Here is a 20,832-nt window from a genome sequence, read left to right as displayed (position 1 = left end):
AGACATTTTGCCCTTAAGAGAAGAGGTGTATAAAGAATATGAGCAAATTGATAGAAGGGAAGGACAAGCAACAATAGGACATTTAGTCTAGTGTTGGAATAGCCTGCCAAATGAGTTGAAGAAATTCAAACCACACTCCTTACAAAACTACCATGCAGCACTGAAGAGAGCACCCAAATATATGCACTTGGGAAGAACGAAAGGAAGACATTGGTTTCCTCACAGTTTTCAACCTCCAATCCTCCTATGGCCACTAATGGGATGCACGGATAATGATCCACCATATAGTGAAGCAACAGAATGTACCAGGTGGATGCGATTGGAAAAGATGAAAGGATTCTACTGGAGTTTGTTTGCAGGAGGTTCTGGGCAGGTTACTCCTGGCAATTTCTGAATCAATGCCAGAATTCAAAATTTTCCTATTGCTGGAGGATCAACAAGAATTTAGGTTAGGGGGAGATGATGAGCCTAAATAATGGCTCTATTTTGATAAGTTTTTGTCATAGTATTCTTGCCTAGGTCTTGTGTTTAGATGATGTTTGGATCATGATACTCTCCTAGTTAATGCCTTTCTAAGTCTGGAACTAATTTCTCTGATACTTAAGGTTGTCATATAATGGTTTCTAAATGGTTTATCTATGCAAAATATCTAAATCAATCTTAAGTATGATTTAATTTATGTTATGTTAACATTCATATATACACATGCTTTTTGTGCATGTTAACATCATGATGCAGGGTCGGCTAAGAAGAACTAAGAAGAAGGAAAGACTAAGCTAGCAGTTTAAAGGAACATCAAGCATGCCGCCACGATGCAGACCCGGTCAAGAAAAAGCAACATTGAAGAAGAGCAAAGCCACTCGACCGTTTCTTCAGCAACATGGTTTATGAGACATTTATAGCTATTCATAGTGGAGCTTAGACCTAGGAAGAAAGTCATGCTATATCTTCTCAGTTGCAGGATAGATGTTGATTCTGTTTTCATGCGTTGACTTCTTCTTTTAAGTATAATTAACCTGTTTGCCTATTTTGTTGGAATATGTGCTAATCAGTTAGGAATCTATTATAAGTTTCCATATAAATAAAAGGTATCTATCTCCTCTCGAGGACACATAACAACCATAGAATTTGCAATACTCAGCTTTCAGACTCATGTAATTTTGCAGTCAATCTAGAATAAAGAAATTGATGATATCTTGAGCTTATCAATTGTTATTTGAGAATACTGGATATACTCACTCAAGGGGGCTCACTTGGTGAGTAGTCCCTTTGTGTTTTTCAGTTAGTTTCCATCTTGCAATAGTTGTTGTTTCGACATTAGACTATTCCCGTAGCCATTGGAAACAGATCCTGTGACTATTCCTGCAACCACAACGGGCAGAGTAGTTCCTATCCGTTTGCCAGAACATTATCATTTGACAGAAGTTGCTTAAGTTACTTTGAGTTGTGAGTTCTGATTAAGCATTAGTTCATTATGTTTTTGCATTTATTTTAGAGAATTTCCTTTCCTGCAGTAGGATAGAATGATTGCAATATGAACTTAGTGCATATACCATGCTAGCCCATTTCAAGTATGCATCCCTGGTTGATAAGTAAATGAGCCTTTGCTACTGGAAAGCTAGTTGTTCAGTAAGGATGTGCAATCTCTGAATTGAGTTTTTGTCACCTAGTTGTCATTCTGGTTGTAAGGACCAACAAAAGGTATGTTAAGTAATTATTGATGGATACAATTGTGAGAATATGAATTCTAGAGAAATGGTAGATAAATTAAATTTGCATTGTGAAAAACATCCCCATCCCTATCGTATTACATGGTTGGAAAAAGAAATGAAGTCACTATCGATAAGAGATGTCTAATTAAATTTTCCATAGGAAATATCTATAAGGAAGAAGTACGGTGTGATGTCACTCCCATGGATGCATGCCATATATTGTTGGGAAGGACATGACAGTATGATAGGAAAGTTAATTATGATGGTGATAAAAACACATACACCTTTTGGAAGGATGGATCTAAAGTAATTTTGTTGCCTCTTAAGGATGAAGGAAAAGGTGAGACTATGTTGTCTAAAAAGAACTTGTCAAAGAAATGAAGGTAACGGGTTTCTGTTGTGCCTTAATGATGCAGAGAGAAGAAGGTGAATAAATAATAGAAGCAATTCCTTTGGAGGATGTTCAAGATTTGAAATATCATAGTGTAGCTAGAAATAAAGATGAGGATGTTGTAATAGCAACAAAGGAGAAGGAGGTAAAACTTAATTTTTTCAATTTTATTAAAGATGAAATGCATGTGGAAGAAGAGCCACAAGGAAAAAATGTGGACAAGAAGGCAATTTTCATTCTGCAAGGTCAACATAATAGATATTTGGTATAGTGGAAAGGATTATCACTAGTAGATAGCACCATGATTAGAAAGTGGACTTGAAGAAGTTGAATCAAGACAAGTGGCAACAGTTTGAGGACAACAACTTGTTGGATCTGTGTTCTTTTCAACTAGAGGAGAATGATATAGGGACTTGGCTTTCTAGTTTTTAGAAATTTTATTTTTCAGTTAGTTTAGAAAGTTGTCATTTTTTAGTTTGGAAAATTGTCAATTTTTAGTTTAGAAAGTTGGTAATTTGTATCAAAGTTATGGTTTTTAGGTATTTAGAAGTTTTCTTTATTTTCTAGATAAGTTTGGAATATTACAAAAAGAAGGAAAATGACAATTTTAAAAGTTGACAAAAACTGCTAAAAGGATAATGTTGGATTACAATAGATTGTAATTTCCTTGGGTTGTAGAAACAGATTGGAGAAGAATAGTGAAGGAAAAATTGATCCACTCTGGTGTCTCTTGTGTTTTCATTAACGGTGTCATTTATGTTTTGAATTGGCTACATCATAGTATCGTTGAGCCTTCATTTCAAAAAATTAATTTAATTGCATGTGCAGTTCTCCGAATGTAAGCCCTATAAAACAATTTATCTTCTTTTTCAAGTTCTATGTTGTAGCATTTAGATTAGTCAAAAAATTAGAATGCAGAGATGGTGATACTCTGCTCTATGTAGCAGATGTTGTAGCCTATCAAGAGGCCCTCACATCTAGAAAATTAATTCAGGTATTATTTTTTAATACCCAAATTTTTTAATAAAATAGATTTAGATAATATTTTTCTAGTAATGTAGTAGATTTAATGAATATAAAATAGATCGAACTGAGTGATCTAATCTAGTGATAGTTGTTCTTCTATTCAAACCGTTATGTTATAATCAACTTCCATCAATTTTCCAATGCTAAATAGTGGTGATATTTATTTGAATGTAGTATTTGTATGGAACGCTGAGTGAGAGAAGGGAGTGTTTGGCATCGTGCATTTGGAGAAGTAGAGAAGCAACCAGGTTTGTAATTAGTGATCCATTGCATATCAAAGCTTCGAGTGTTTCTACAATAACTTATGAATTGAAAAACATTGTGATATATATATATATATATATATATATATATATATATATATATATATATATATATATATATATATCTGTGTGTGTGTGTGTGTGTGTGTGTGTGTGTGTTTAGAGAGTGTAAAAAAGAGTAGAAGCAAACTACAACTTTGCTTTTTTGTATGTAAGAGTAATAATCCTAATTTTAAGCAGAATATGTATTTTATTTTTTTATAAATCTTTATTAGCAGCAGTTGCTATTTTTCATTGCTTTGTCTATTTTTTGAGTGTATAATAATTTTGAGTATTTGATGGAAAGAGTTCAAGCTCTATGTTGATTAGTTGAAGTTATGTTTTAGTTGTTTTATATTAGTTATCCTATATTTTTCTTTCATTACTTTTTTATAATTGTTGTTATTGTAAAATAGAATTTCACTGAAAGCAAGGCATATGTTTTATTCATATGTAGTAATTCCCCAAAAAGGATTTTTAGAAGATTATAATACCAATAGATAGTTGAAATAGTAAGATACTATGTTTGAAGATTATAATAACAACCCTTTATTACTACTAGTAAATGTCATTAAATTGTTTGTGTTTGAACAAAGCTTATTTTGGCAATTGATAGTCATTTCTATCTTCATCGATTCCTCTTGTTTGGTTTGGAATGTTCTACAGTTTGATGTTTACTCTTTTCATGTAGGTGTTTAGAGGAGTCATGAAGTTTGATTTTTGTTTTCCTTTTTGGTTTGATTTTGGCTTGGCTTTTTTTGTTTTTATTGTATAACATTAAAAAACATAATTAAAAAATTATGGAATTTTGATTAATAGATTTTTTGAAATTTGAATTAGCTAAGTGACATCATAAGAACTCTGTATTATTTTAAAATAAAAAAATAAATAAAGAGAGTTACTTAAATTACAATTTTATGAAGGGAATGTAAATAATTTTTGTGAAAAGGTGTTGTTGAAGAGAATTAAGAGCCTGCTAAGTGGTCCACATAAGCTTCCCCTTTGCTATCAGAAGCTTCATCAATTCTCCACTACATTGAATCATTAGTGACTGGAGTTTGAGTCAAAGGTGACATCATCATTCCTCACTAATTCCAAGATGACTCAAGTCAAGTCATTAAGCATTACGCCACAAATTTCACTTTATACTTGCTAATTGCATTTGCTTGAAAGTTGTTGGTTAAAATTTTTGTACACTTGGGAAAATATACAAAATTGTGGTTTCAACCACAGTGTGTGAGTAAAACTCTCCTAATTAAGGGAAGGCTCCACCTATCTATCTACGTCTTAAAAATAAATTGGGATGGGACAATAGTCTTTATTCTTCTTGTAAGAAAGACAATATTCTTTTCTCTTCACAAAAAAGTGACAGCAATTTGATATAAAACAACAGTAATAACTTTTTGAAATGAAATGAGAGAAAAGAAATGACATTTCCTGAAAGCTCAAAGACTGTCGTCACTTCCTTCGGGACAAGATAGCAATACCAAGCTTAAAGTCTTGATTATGAAAAGTCCTATCTACCATTTTCTACAATAATTCTATCAAGAACAGATTATAACAGCACAAAGACTGAAATATCTTATTCTTTCTACACAAGACAACAAGAACAAGTGTGAGCTCAAAGACTCACAACTATTTCTCACAAGATCTATTTTTAAACTCTTTTAAGAACAAGTGCAAGCACAAAGTCTTACATCTTTTCTCAATAGAACTTCTACTTTGACTAAATTAATCTCCAATACTTTTAGCTCAAAGACTGCAAATCAAATTCGATTGAGCTCTTAAAGAAACACTTGCAAGAAAGATAATATGGAACACAAACTCAAGAATGTAGCACAAAGACTCAAAGCTTGAGAAATTTTCTTCTATTTCTTTCAATTCTTGAATTCACACATGAAAGATAAAAGACTTCTTTGCTGTAAATTTGGCAGAGTTTTTGCTTGCTTTCTAAAAGATAAAGATTACAATAGACCCCTCAAGTATTTATAGAAGAGGAGTCTTGAGAAAAAGGTGGGAGGATCCTAACTAACTTGAGAGATTCTCTCAACCACCAAGACTTATTCAATAACTAACTATGACTTATTCCAACTACAGTCTTAATTGAATACAACTCGTAGTTGCTTTACATGTAATTACAAAAGTGCAAGTAATGAGTTAACTTGCAATTACAAAGTTATTTTCTTACATGTAACTTGTCAAAACAAAATTACAAATACATAACTAAAACTATTCCATGTGTCTAAAGACACGAGTCTAACTGCATCATCCTTTGTCTGTGATGATCTTCATGTCGCTTAAGGATGCTAGAACTTGAAGTATTCTAGATCAATGAAGGCATCTTGAATCGGAATGAGAACTTGCATCCTTAATGATCTTTGTGTCCTTGGTCAACGAACTTCAACCTTATCTTCTTGCTTGGGTTAGTACTAGATTTTCAAGAGGAAAAGGGTTGCCTTCCTCTTTTCATGTTATGACCATCTTTGTCTTGAAAGCATTCTATGTTCTCAACCATGAATTGTTGTTGTGTCTCTTCTTTGTATCATCCTCCAATGTTGAAATATGCTTGCAAAATAAGATCCATTCCTTAATCCATTGATTTGGTAGATCGTGTGTGCAAACAAGACTGACATGAGAAGGGATAAATTGATGCAAAAATGGGCTCATAGGTCAATTTCAGGTTCTGGAAGTTGCATTACATGTGTGGGAAAAAAAAGAGAATTAACTTGCAATTATGGAGAACAAACATGCAACTTCATATGTGTAATGGGTAACTACAAGTTTGCAATTGTAATTGGACCTTTAAAACTCATTTACAAGTGTTTTTTGAGTGCATTTTGGACCAATTTCGGGTTTTGGATGGCTGATTCCAGGTAGACTTTAAATGGAAAAAATGAATGAAGGTGTGAAATGAGTGGATGAAATGGTGGAAATGATATGTACGGATGATGGAAATGAATATGAGTGAAAATGAAAAGATTTTGGAAAGATCATCTTCAAGAAAATGGGAAGAACTTTCAACATGTAATCCGGTTCTAAAAACCCGATTTTGAAAGAATGGGTATTTTTCATATTTGAAACTTGGAATTTCAATAAAAGATGGTTAAAATATTACAACCATAAGGGAAGATCAATTATTTTCATCCTACTTGTAATCGGGATTTAAAATCTCAAATACAAGTAAAGAGGGAAAATGGGGAAGATCAATGCAATTCACAAATTGCTTTGCAAACTTGGAACAAAGGGTAAAATCTCTCACAAAACCAATTTTAGGCAAGAACAAAAAAACATATAACTATCATGAAGAGAAAGAATCTCTTATAGACAAAAGAAGAAGATTCAAACCCTAGCCAGGTTTTTGAAAAAACGTCATATGCATCAAAATGCCCATTAAAAGCATGAAGAATCCGTCAAGTAAAGCACCTAACTTCCACGCCTAGGAAAGACAAGCCAAAATGATTTAGGAAAGACAAGATTCGTGGCACTTGAATGAGGCAAATCGTGACATTTTTCAAAAATGTTTTTGTTGTTAAAACACCATAACACCAACGATAATGTCTTCCAAATGGCGTGAAGAGAGTTGGAAAATGCATGAAAATAGCAAGGAATCCAAAACGCCTTCCTCCTCCTAAGATTTATCCACAAAAATCAGTGGAAATTGTCAATAAAATCCTCCAATATTGGTGGTCGGGCTTTTGGGAAAGAACAACAAGTTTAAAATGCATGCAATAAGGAAAATCGGGTTTCTTAAACCTTTTTACATGTTTAAAATGTTCACTTTTCCCCTCATAAGGCAAAATCGGGTTTTTGAGAGCAAACAACAAGTTTAAAATACTTGTAATAGGGAAATAAAACTCTCATTACAAGTTATTAAAAAACTCAACAAAAGACTATTAAAGGGAATATAAAATTCCCTTTACAAGTCTCAAAAACAACTTAAAAATAAAACTTGTAATAGGGAAATAAAATCCCTATTACAACTTAAAGTGACTTTATAAATATTGTAATGGAGGAGAAAAACCCCTACCATAACTTAAAATCACTTAAGTGGAACTTTTTAAAAGAATTACCAATTTTATTTTAACTTTGTAATCTAAAGTTCACTTGTAATGTGTCTAAAAAGTTACTACAATGACTTAAAAAACAAAAAAACAACAAGGGGGAAATACAAAGTAAGTTACAAGTTCTATTTTTCATAAAGTGCACTTGTAATTAACTAAAATTTTTCCTACAAAGACTAAAACAAAGGAAAACATAAAAACTTGCAACTTAAGGAAAATTTCCCACTTGCAGTTAGGGAGAAAAAACCCGAAATTGAAGGAAAGACATAGAAAATGAACCTAGAATGCAATGAAATTTGAAACATGGTTTAAGGATGAACTAAGGATTAGTCCAGTCCAGGGATAAGGGTAAATAATGCCTCGAGAAATGTGTCATAGTAAAAAAATTATTTTTTGACAAATTTTTTATGTAATGGTCCATCATTTTTAAAAACAAAATTGAGAACAACAACTGGGTCTAACTAGATAATTATTTCATAGATTGTGAAAGAAGAGAATCCAGATCTCTAAGTGCCTTCCTCTTATCCATTGGGCCACAGAGTCAATCAAAGCAAAAACTAAATAAACAAAAACAAAAAGATTCAAAACAAAGAAAAAGACATAGACGACAAGAAGGATGATATGACTGACGCAAAGCAACTAACTAAGACGCTAACTTGTGCAACTGCACTTATTGAAAATGGAAACCTACCTATCCTAAACTAGCCACAATGAAAACCTTTCAAATGAAACCATTCACTGGCTCAGCAAAATAATTGCCTTTCTTCATCAGCTTATAGTACCTTGCATGATCATGAGCAGCCACAACCAATTTAAGTACAAACAATTGTACCAAAATTTGATGCAACACTCCTTGGAAAAGATGAACAAAATCACCTTCCTCTTGAAATGAATCATATGTACTGCTGCTCCAAAGTAGATTTTTGAAACTAGATTGCTCCCGCTTAGCTGAAAATGCATGTTTGGCCTCTTCCTCAAGTGTATCTACAGGCTCAGGAACAAGTGTAATCTTTGGCTTTCCATTAGCTTCCAACCAAACAAGATGTCTGATTGGACATCCTCTTGATGGGACAAAAATAAAATTCTTCTTGTTGATTACACCTTTATCAGATACTTCTTCAATTACAACCTTATGCTGGATGGAAAGATCTTCATGTGATTCAAATGAAAACATGGTTGAATAGCTTGCTTCATCATGTTCACAAACTTCTGATTGGAGAGAATCATCAACAAGACTTGAACAAGACTCTTCTATAGAACTTTCTCGAAGAGTTGAACAAATATCAAAACCTCCATCTTGGAAAATAGACTCTTGATTTTCATCTTTCTCAAGCTGCTCATGATCTTTTAACTTATGGGATACCAGTTTGACATCAAAGCTTGAATAAAACAGTTCCATCTAATCCCAAAATGAATCCTCTTCAATATCTTCTTTGCTCTTTTGAATAAGAGAGATGAAATTTATTTCATGACAACTCTCATCAAACTCTCCAATCTCAAAAATAGAATTGTCTTTATATTCTAAAATTGTCTTTTCACATCCTATGACGTGATTTTTCTCCATCATCGACACCTTGCAAAGGTGGTCTTCAACCTCTTGTTGTACATTGCCCATGGTATCTGGCATGGTCCATTCTTTTTGTTCATCAGCTTTTTGGAACTGCATAAACCAGATTTGAGAGTCGCCAGCTACGTCTGCTTCCTCCTCTTCTTGGAAGAGACCAACAAAATCACTTTGTTTAAATTCAAAATCCTCCATTGCTGCATTTGTTGGGGGTGCCTCAAGAGCAAGCCCTTCTGGTGTTGAAGGAATCTTGTCTTGATTTTTAGATACATAACTAGGAGGAATATTTGGATATGGCCTCCTTGGAATATCTTCTTCATAAGGTGAAGAGAATACACCTTGACCTATTTTCCTTTTGAGGGCAACCAACTCATTAGCCATCTTTTACACCATGGGATCTGTTCTCTTGGTAGCCCATGATCCCAATGAAGAGACTTCTTTGGACCCATTTGACTCTATCTTTATCTTACCAGAAAGAATAAGATCATCTTCAATATTAATTGCCAAGGCTTGCGTTGCTGCAAGGTCTCTTGGAACTTCCCTTCTCAACAAGAAACATACTTCTGGCACTTGAGCATTGATGAAGAAGCACTTCAAATTTGTAGCAGTAGGCTGAGCAACACCTAGAATTCTATCACACAACTTATTGAATTTAGCCACAAACTCCCACATGGGTTCATGTGACTCCTTTTTCATTTGAGTCAACTGAGCTATCAACGCATGAACATCTTCTATAGGTTTGAAACTATCCAAACTTATCTTTAAGTGTAGCCCAAGATATAATCAAACTATCAAAAAGATTATAGAACCAGTTAGCTACAATACCTTGGAGAGTCTCCAAAAATAGCCTTAATACATCTTCGTGTTCAACACCATGAACACCACATGCAATGGAGAAAGAAGCAATGCGTTTGTCAGGGTGTTGTTTTCCATCTCCAAAGAACTTGGGAAATTTCTTTGAACCATTAGTAAGTGTATGTAAAGGTGGAGTCAAATTCAACGGACCAAAAGCAATCCCCTAAGGACCTTGAGTAGCCATTTTACATGTCCTTGGTGAAAGCTTGAGAAATTACAAGAACTACTATTACAATGAATACGATATCGATATACTTCAAACAAAAACGTGAGACTTTTGGATGCATATTGGTATTTCCAGCAGAAACCGAAAATTTATTCTGAAAACAACAAGACACTAGACTTCAAACGAAAGCATGAGGCTTCTTAATGCGTTTGTGTCCCTAGTGGAGTCGCTAAAAACTGTTGGTTGTAAATTTTGTACACTTGGAGAAATATACCAAATTGTGGTTTCAACCATAGTGTGTGAGTAAAACTCTCATAATCAAGGGAAGACTCCCTCTATCTATCTACAGTTTAAATATAAAATGGGATGGGACAACAGTCTTTCTTCTTCTTGCAAGAAAGCCAATATCCTTTTCTTTTCACAAAAAAATGATAGCAATTTGATATAAAATAGCAGTAACAACTTTTTGAAATAAAATGAGAGAAAGGAAATGAAGTTTCCTGGAAGCTCAAAGACTTCCGTCACTTCCTTGGGGATGGGACAACAATACCAAGCTCAAAGTCTTGATTATGCAAAGTCCTATCTACGCTTTTCTATACTAATTCTATCAAGAACAAATTATAACAACATAAAGACTGAAATATCTTATTCTTTCTACACAAGACAACAAGAACAAGTGTGAGCTCAAAGACTCACAACTATTTCTCACAAGATCTGCTTTTAAACTCTCTTAAGAACAAGTGCAAGCACAAAGTCTTACAAATTTTCTCAATAGAACTTCTACTTTGACTAAATTATTCTCCAACACTTGCAGCTCAAAGACTGCAAATCAAATTCGATTAAGCTCTTAAAGAAACACTTGCAAGAAAGATAATATGGAACACAAACTCGAGAATGTAGCACAAAGACTCAAAGCTTGAGCAATTTTCTTCTATTTCTTTCAATTCTTGAATTCACACACGAAAGCTAAAAGACTTATTTGTTGTAAATTTGGCAGAGTTTTTGCTTGCTTTCTAAAAGATAAAGATTACAATAGACCCCTCAAGTATTTATAGAAGAGGAGTCTTGAGAAAAAGGTGGGAGGATCCTAACTAACTCGAGAGATTCTCTCAACCACCAAGACTTATTCAATAACTAACTATGACTTATTCCAACTACAGTCTTAATTGAACACAACTCGTAGTTGCTTTACATGTAATTACAAAAGTGCAAGTAATGAGTTAACTTGCAATTACAAAGTTATTTTTTTACATGTAACTTGTCAAAACAAAATTACAAATACATAAGTAAAACTATTCCATGTGTCTAAAGACACGAGTCTAATTGCATCATCCTTTGTCTGTGATGATCTTCATGTCGCTTAAGGATGCTAGAACTTGAAGTATTTTGGATCAATGAAGGCATCTTGAACCGGAATGAGAATTTGCATCCTTAATGATCTTTGTGTCCTTGGCCAATGAACTTCAACCTTATCTTCTTGCTTGGGGTAGTACTGGATTTTTAGGAGGAAAAGGGTTGCCTTCCTTTTTTCATGTTATGACCATCTTTGTCTTGAAAACATTCTATGTTCTCAACCATGAATTATTGTTGTATCTCTTCTTTGTATCATCCTCCAATCTTGAAATCTGCTTGCAAAATAAGGCTCATGCCTTAATCCATTGATTTGGTAGATCGTGTGTGCAAACAAGACTGACATGGCAAGAGATAAATTGATGCAAAAATGGGCTCATAGGTGAATTTCGGGTTCTGGAAGTTGCATTAAATGTATGGGAAAAACAAGAGCATTAACTTGCAATTGTGGAGAACAAACATCCAACTTCATGTGTAATGGGTAACTACAAGTTTGCACTTGTAATTGGACCTTTAAAACTCATTTACAAGTGTTTTTTGAGTGCATTTTGGACCAATTTCGGGTTCTGGATGGCTGACTGCAGGTAGACTTTAAATGGGACAAATAAATGAAGGTGTGAAATGAGTGGATGGAATGGTGGGAATGGTATGTATGAATGATGGAAATGAATATGAGTGAAAACGAAAAGATTTTGGGAAGATCATCTTCAAGAAAATGGGAAGAACTTTCAACATGTAATCCGGTTTTAAAAACTCGATTTTGAAAGAATGGGTATTTTTCATCTTTGAAACTTGGAATTTCAACAAAAGATGGTTAAAATATTACAACCATAAGGGAAGATCAATTATTTTCATCCTACTTGTAATCGAGATTTAAAATCTTGAATACAAGTAAAGAGGGAAAATGGGGAAGATCAATGCAATTCATAAATTGCTTTGCAAACTTGGAACAAAGGGTAAAATCTCTCACAAAACCGATTTTAGGCAAGAACAAAACAAAACATATAACTATCATGAAGAGAAATAATCTCTTATAGACAAAAGAAGAAGATTCAAACCCTAGCCACGTTTTTGAAAAAAATGCCATATGTATCAAAATGCCTATTAAAAGCATGAATAATCGATCAAGTAAAGCACCCAACCTCCATGCCTAGGAAAGACAAGCCAAAACGGTTTAGGAAATACAAGATTCGTGGCACTTGAATGAGGCAAATCGTGACATTTTTCAAAAACATTTTTGCTGTTAAAACACCATAAAACCAGTGATAGTATCTTCGAAATGGCATGAAGAGAGTTGGAAAATGCATAAAAATAGCAAGGAATCCGAAACGCCTTCCTCCTCCTAAGATTTCTCCACAAAAATTGATTGAAATTGTCAACAAAATCCTCCAACATTGCTGGTCGAGTTTTTGGGAAAGAACAACAAGTTTAAACTGCATGCAATAAGGAAAATCGGGTTTCTTAAACCTTTTTACATGTTTAAAATGTTCACTTTTCCCCTCATAAGGCAAAATTGGGTTTTTGAGAGCAAACAAGAAGTTTAAAATACTTGTAATAGGGAAATAAAACTCCCATTACAAGTTTTAAGCAACTCGACAAAAGACTAGTAATAGGGAAGTCACAAAAACAACTTAAAAATAAAACTTGTAATAGGGAAATAAAATCCCAATTACAACTTAAAGTGACTTTATAAAACTTGTAATGGAGGAGAAAAACCCTACCATAACTTAAAATCTTTTAAGTGGAACTTTTTAAAAGAATTACAAGTTTTATTTTAACTTTATAATTTAAAGTTCACTTGTAATATGTCTAAAAAGTTACGACAATGACTTAAAAAACAAAAAAACAACAAGGGGGAAATAAAAAGTAAGTTACAAGTTCTATTTTTCATAAAATGCACTTGTAACTAACTAAAAATTTCCCTACAAAGACTAAAAGAAAGGAAAACATAAAAACTTGCAACTTAAGGAAAATTTCCCACCTACAGTCAGAGAGAAAAAACCCGAAATTGAAGGAAAGATATAGCAAATGAACCCAGAATGAGATGAAATTTGAAACGTGGTTTAAGGATGAACTAATGATCAGTCCAGTCTAGAGATAAGGCGAAATTATGCCTCGAAAAAACGTGCCGTAGTATTTTTTTAATTTTTTGACAAATTTTTTATGTAATGGTCCATCATTTTTAAAAACTTTAAAAACAAAAATGAGGACAACAAAAGTTTCTGAAGCCTTTTCAACAAATCCATTAATTACATTTTAGGTAATTTTTTTTTTTTTCAAATATGTTATGCTAAATATGCAATAGACAAGATTTCTATGAATATGATTTTGTTGTCAAACAATGTACCTACGCATAACAATTTCTATTGAGAAAAATCTCTCTTGCAAACTTGAAGATCAATTGAATACAAACATAGATTGACATTATATTTTCCTCCAAGCTAAGTGACCCTTCAGATTGCAATCAATTATATTATGCTAATTTTCAATTAGATTGTACGCTAATCTTCAATAATTATCTTTAAATTAATTTTTCTCGAGATACTTTACATAAATTCTTTAAAATATAAGTATGCTAGCTAATAGATACTATCAAATAATATACAATAATAACCTCCTAAGACCAAAATATTTTTCATTTATATTCTATTCTTATATGTCTTCCATAAACAATACACCCTAATCCTAATCCCAACTCCTTTTCCACACATAATCTATACAATTCCAACGTACTAATTGTAATGCTATTTGACGATATATATGCATTAGATGATATAATGCCATCTAGGAGGCTTCAACATTTCGGACGCGTCTATTCTAGCTCCAAAATGGCAGTATGGATTACATGTTTTATGCCATCGATTTTGCAATAAACGACTACGATTGACTAACACGTCACTATCAGACTGTACAAAAGATCTATTTTAGAACTAGAATAACTTCAACCCAACATTTCATTGTGGCTTCAAAAATAGACTATACCACGGAAAGTCAATAACACATGTACCACTGCGCCGTTTTGGCTCCTGCCCACAATTTCTTTCGTAATCAACTACAGAAGCAATTTCATACATTTCATGCATATACGAAATACATAAATGCCAGCGCAAAGGCTTTGCAACCATATGAATAAAGTTGATACGAGTAGTAAAGACGCTGAGAATTAGATATGATGCAGAAATTAATTCCTTGGTTGGAAGTAGGTGGAAGCATTTGCAGTCTCCTTTCCTTTCCTCCCATATACATTCCTCTTTCAATGGCAAAATCATGTACAAGCAGAAGTCTACCAAATTTTCTGTGCTCTTTTAGCTCAACGTCGCAGACTCTGCGGCTGCCACAGAAAAAAATCGAGCTAGAATTGTAAAAGCCATGGCCGAGTCGCAGGCCGAAAGATCAGAGACTAAAGCCAAGCAAAATGCCAGCGCAGAGGCTAAATCTTTGGATGCTGTACAAAAATCGTGCTTCTTCGGATGTAATATAAACACCGAAGAATTACGCATGTGCACTGTGATCCCTGAGTATTTGCGACGTGTCATGGCAGAAGCAGTTCGCGCAAAAGGATTTGTGTATGAGGAAGGGCGTCATAAAGGAAGTGGAGAGAACCCGCCGGAGGCTCCGCTTGTGGTTTTTATCAACTCTAAGAGTGGCGGCAGACAGGGACCCCAGCTCAAGACCACGCTTCAGGAGTTACTTAGCCAAGAACAGGTCAACAAATACGAATTTCTAGTTAATTTAAATTTAAATTGTTTTTGTTTTCGTATGCAAATTTGCGTATAGTTTTCTGAATTCACGATTTGTCTTTGAAATCACGATCTTTAGGTGTCTCGCATACATTTCTGCACTAAAAATTATCAGATGCCATGCAGTAATTTTTTTAATGCAATAAGGGTAAGGTCTTACAGGAGGGCTTTTTAAAAAATTAAGTTGGTGGTCTCATGATTTAACAGTGCAGTTTAGCTTAAAAGTTTAAGTTTCAAAATTTAAGAAAGTTGGTGATTTTGTGAAGAATGTTGTAAATAAAAAAATAATAAATAAATATTATTTTTTTTATATTTTTTTTTTGACAAAAATTTAAAATAATATCTAATTGATAAATGGTAGAATTTGTTTTTAAACCGGTGGAACAATTTCTAACCCCACCTCAATTGCATCTCTTGAAATATACTGTTGGAACTGTTATTTTTAAAAAAAGATTTGAAATAATCTTGTAGCATAATTTTTTTTATTCATAAAACCTCATTGTGCAAATAATACACTCCACACCTTTAGAAACATAACTGATTAGATTTAACTCAACTTTGATAAAAGTATAAGGCAGGAAGTGATGTGGAAGACATACAGCTGTGTTAAATAGTTGATCTCTTTGCATAGCTGTGTTAAATAGTTGTTCTCTTTGCATTTCTGTGCATTTCAGATGTACATTGGTGGATAATCTTATTTTCTTCCAAACTCCCTGCTATACAAAAATCTAAGACACAATTACACATGTAAACTGGTTTATCACAAGGATAGGGAAATCAATTCTGAGTCTAAATACTCATAAGAAACAATCTTCTATTTTTTATACACCTCGTTCATTCTACTAGCTGATTTCGATTAAAGAACTTTAAAAGTCATTTGATCTTTAATTTATATAAATATTTTGATTTTGCAAACTCTTATATGCACTTTGGTGAATCCTTGCTTTTACATTTCGACTCCGATGTTTAGATGTTTAAACACATCAACTCTCTAAAAATTGCTCAATGCTGAAGCTATTTTCTTTTATATGCAAGAAGCAACAACCATAAACATGACGACTTTAGATCATGAGTTCCAAGACTCAAGAATTTTCCTTTAAATATAAAGCTTTCTCAACATATTTTTACATTAAGAATAAGGTTTTATAAATATTTAAAAAAATTAAGTGTTCTTAACATATAATTATCTAAGAATGATAATATAATAAAATTATGAATATTCCATGAGATGTGTAAACCAAAATTATTCTTTTCTCGTGGTAAGAGTCTCTTGCTGTTTCTGCAAAATTTTCTCCAAAATTGACAAGATATGAAATTTTCATTTGCAATTCCTTTTTATAACACTCCTGAATGGTGAACCTTCCAGAAAATTTTTACTTAATTTTTAATATAGTGATCCTTCTTTTAATTTTTAATTCACTTTTGGGCCCTCTAAAAAGCCATTTTATTATGAATGGTCACTTCTAATTAATTTTTTTTTTACATCTGTAAATTAGGCATAAGGGAACCATACCCCATAAAATAAAGATCCAAAATTGATCACATGCATATCCTTGCCACAAGGGGTGCAACAAAATGAGTGCAAAAAGACACGGGGTGCAACAAAATGAGTCCAAAAAGATTTGCTGTCAAAATATTCCTATTCATTTAATAAAAAATATAGCATAGTATTAGTTTGCTGTATTCTCAGAAGGCCCCAAAACAAAGTTGTTTTCACTCTGCCCAGTATTTCCCTTTTTCACAGAGGATTTGAGCAGCATTTGATGTTTTCCCGGAGGTGACTTTTTCTTCTTCACCTTTCTCCATCCATGTGTTAAGTTTAAGTGATCAGATTATATCAGAAACAAAATTCACCACAATGAACAGTATGAACACCAAGATACCCTGGGAAACCTTCCTTATGAAGGTGAAAAACCCAGCCACAAAATTCTCAGTTATATTTAATCAGGTCTGAATATGATTTACAAAGAATGGCTTCACTACTTGAAGCTTTGTGCACACAACAATATACCACACAAGGTGATATGATAATCGAACTGTAGAATTCAGTTATAAACTCGATCTGCTGAATGTATGTTGGACCTGATTCTTCTTGCTGTAGGATGAATGCTCTTTAACCTGCCAGATTCAATGGACACGATCTGCTTATATATTTCCAACTGCTGTAGAATGAATCGGACTGCTGTAGAAGATAACTTGATCTGCTAGGGAATACACGATATGCTTAGTGTGCTGTGAATATTATTGATGCCTTACATATACCCGAACACAGCTTCCTCCAACCATCACGACTCCTCAAGAAGGTCGGCTTTTCCTTTTAGCGGCATACCTTTTCATAAGTGACGATTTATATATATATTAACACGTCTTATGTCAGAGTGTTAATATGCTCCCGATTTTGTTGTCAAGGATGGCGGGATTAACACATAGTTAATAAATAAAGGCAGGTCGATATAGCTAAATTGTCTAAGGCCGATAGGCCACTTAGACAATTTAGTTGACTATGTCGGCCATGAAGGAGACGACCGACGCTATTACATTAACACTCCCTCTTAGCTAGGGAGGAATCCTTCTTAATACAAATGAACACAACCACCATGGCTACTCCCAGAGGGTGAATACACAAATGCTAATTCATGGAGTCTCTCACATGACATCCACCATACCTACTCGCAGAGGGTGGAACAAGGGCTGGAACCTCAAACTTCTCTCACAGAGAAGAATGCACAACAAGGGCTGATACCTCAAATTTCTCTCACAGAGAAGAATGCATAACAAGGGCTAAAACCTTAAACTTCTCTCACAAAGAAGAATGCATAACAATACATATCAAGTAATTACTGATGCTGATACTCCCTTTCAGCAAGGGCTTCATTCTCCACAACTCCAAGCTTGTCTCGAAAATGCACTAACTTCACTTTTGCAAGAGGCTTGGTGAGAATGTCAGCCGTCTGTTCCTCAGTATAAATGTATCTCAACTGAACAACATTCCTCTGTATCGTATCTCTGATATAGTGGTATTGAATCTCAACATGCTTTGTTCTGTCATGGAACATTGGATTGACAGAAAGCTTTACACAACTTTGATTATCACAATGAATGGTAGTAGGCTCCAATGATTGTCCAAACAATCCTGCAAGGAGCTTACGAAGCCACACTGCTTCTCGAGTTGCCACACATGCTGCAATGTATTCTGCTTCTGCAGTGCTTAGGGCTACAGAAGACTGCTTCCTGCTACACTAGGAAATCATAGCAGATCCTAAGCTGAAGCAACAACCAGAGGTGCTCTTCCGATCAGTAACACTCCCTGCCCAATCAGAATCAGAATATCCTTCAAGAATCAGGTTCACACTGGAAGAGTATTTCAAGCCATATCCAACTGTGCCACGCAAGTATCTCAAGATATGCTTGGTTGCAACTAGATGTATCTGTCTAGGTTCACTCATGAACTGGCTAAGTGCACTCACTGCATAGAAAATATCTGGTCTAGTGTTAACTAGATACATCAAGGACCCAATCAACTTCCTGTACATAGTAGGGTCCACAAGATCTGAACTAGCTGCAACTTCCCTCAATTTCTTCAAGTTAGTTTCCATTGGTGTGTACATAGATTTACAATTTGTCGTACCAAATTTCTTCAAGATATCGATGGTGTATTTTCCTTGACTTAGGATAATCTCATTGGGCCTCTGCCAAACTTCCAACCCTAGAAAGAAGTGCATGAGTCCTAAGTCCTTCATCTCGAATTCGGAAGTCAACTCCTTCTTACATCTATCAATGAGATGATCTTCTCCGGTAACTGAAATATCTTATTCTTTTCTACATAAAACAATAGGAAGTAGTACGAGCTCAAAGACTCAGCTATTTCTTACAAAATCTGCTTCTAAACTATCTTAAGAATAAGTGCAAACACAAAGTCTTACAACTCCTCTCAAAAGAATATTTATTCTAATTTATATTAACCTCAAATACTTGCAGCACAAAGACTGCAAATCAAATTCGATTAAGTTCTTGAAGAAACACTTGCAAGAAAGATAATATAGAACACAAACTCAAGAATGTAGCACAAAGACTCAAAGCTTGAGCAATTTCCTTCTATTTCTTTTAATTCTTGAATTCACACATGAAAGCTCAAAGACTTCTTTGCTGTAAATTTGGCAGAGTTTTTGCTTGCTTTCTAAAAGATCAAGATTACAATAGACCCCTCAAGTATTTATAGAAGAGGAGTCTTGAGAAAAAGGTGGGAGGATCCTAACTAACTTGAGAGATTCTCTCAACCACCAAGACTTATTCAATAACTAACTATGACTTATTCCAACTACAGTCCTAACTGAACACAACTTGTAGTTGCCTTACATGTAATTACAAAAGTGCTAGTAAAGACTTGACTTGCAATTAACAAAAGGTTTTTACATGTAACTTGTCAAAAGAAAAACTACAACTAAGAGATTACAATTCTGGAAAAATACAACTAAGTGTTGAAAAACACTTAAGCTGTAGCGTGTGAAGACATGAATCCTTCGAACTTCTGGATGATCATTCGTAGCTCAGCAGGATTCGGTTCGTGGGTGTTCTTGACAACAACCATGGTCTTCACAATGGTGTCATGGCATTGAAGAAGCATAGAGTCGTTCTTCTCCAAAGTGGACTAGATTTCGTGCAAAAAGATTTGATGTTTCATCAAAACTTGAATCGAGGCAGCTGAAAATTGTTTGCTTCTCCACTCATTATGAATCTTCATCTGTAAATTTGCAAGCACTTCTTCTTCTGGTATGAATTCTCCATTCTGACTCATTATGTTGCAAGAGGCCTTCTCACAGTGGGAAACAACACCTTGGAATACTTCAACTCGCAATCTCATTGCATCATCAATCTCCTCAATGAGGGATTTGAGAACAAGGGCTTTATTCTCTAGGAGTTCTTCAAATTCCCAGTACATGACCCTGGAAGGAATAATAGCATGCTCCTGAAGAACACTCAACTGTTGTTGGGGCATTGTGCGCCAAATTGTCAAACTACCTTCAACCCTTTCCAAATTCTGTTTGAAAGTCTCAGAGGTGTGATTCAATTTTTCTTCAATGGTCTCCAACTTAGACATCATTTGGAAAATGTCTTTCAGCACTTGTGCACACAGATCATGAAGTTGATCCACCCAAGAATCCAACGCTTGTACTTTAAGAGCAGCTCTTTCAACTCCCCGAATTGATTCTTGTGAACCGGAAGAACTTGTAGGATTACTCCCTTCACCAACAGGTTTTGTAATTTTATGAACAGCTGCAACAAGTTGCCTATTCTCCTCTTCTAGCTTGTCTTTCTTTGCTAGAAGTTCATCATACCGTTGAACTAGTGAGGCTGCGGATTGTTGGGCATCATGTTTGACCACTTCATGCGTTTGTTTACCCAATTCTATCCTTGTAAACCCTGTAATCAACAGCTCGCATTTCCTCACGTGGCTTATCCGCAAGGGGCTCAACAATTTCTGCCACTTTCATCTTATTGCTGTCAACAGTTACTCATGAGATTCTCTTGGCCTTTTTAGCAACCTTAGGCCTAGATTGCTTGAGTTGCTGATAATCAAAGACATCAGGAGAGATTTCTTGCTTCTTCCTCTTTGGGGTAAAAAAAACTAAGCCATGGAGGTAAAACGACTAGTTCTCCTCTAGTA

General features: G+C 34.4%; 1 protein-coding gene across 1 annotated transcript in view; it reads left to right on the top strand.

The window, feature by feature from the left end:
• The first annotated feature begins 14,504 nt into the window (after positions 1-14,504).
• Positions 14,505-20,832, top strand: part of LOC131052329 (diacylglycerol kinase 4) — a 174,268-nt gene continuing 167,940 nt past the window's right edge. The window contains exon 1 of the mRNA XM_057986964.2: positions 14,505-15,132. Within this exon, the coding sequence (XP_057842947.2) occupies positions 14,797-15,132 (336 nt within the window). The 5' untranslated portion in view covers positions 14,505-14,796. The remainder of the gene's footprint in view (positions 15,133-20,832) is intronic.

The sequence above is a fragment of the Cryptomeria japonica genome, chromosome 2, assembly GCF_030272615.1.
Source record: "Cryptomeria japonica chromosome 2, Sugi_1.0, whole genome shotgun sequence".
NCBI lineage: Eukaryota > Viridiplantae > Streptophyta > Pinopsida > Cupressales > Cupressaceae > Cryptomeria > Cryptomeria japonica.
The sequence above is the reverse complement of the archived record's forward strand: the minus strand, read 5'-3'. Positions and strand labels throughout refer to the sequence as shown.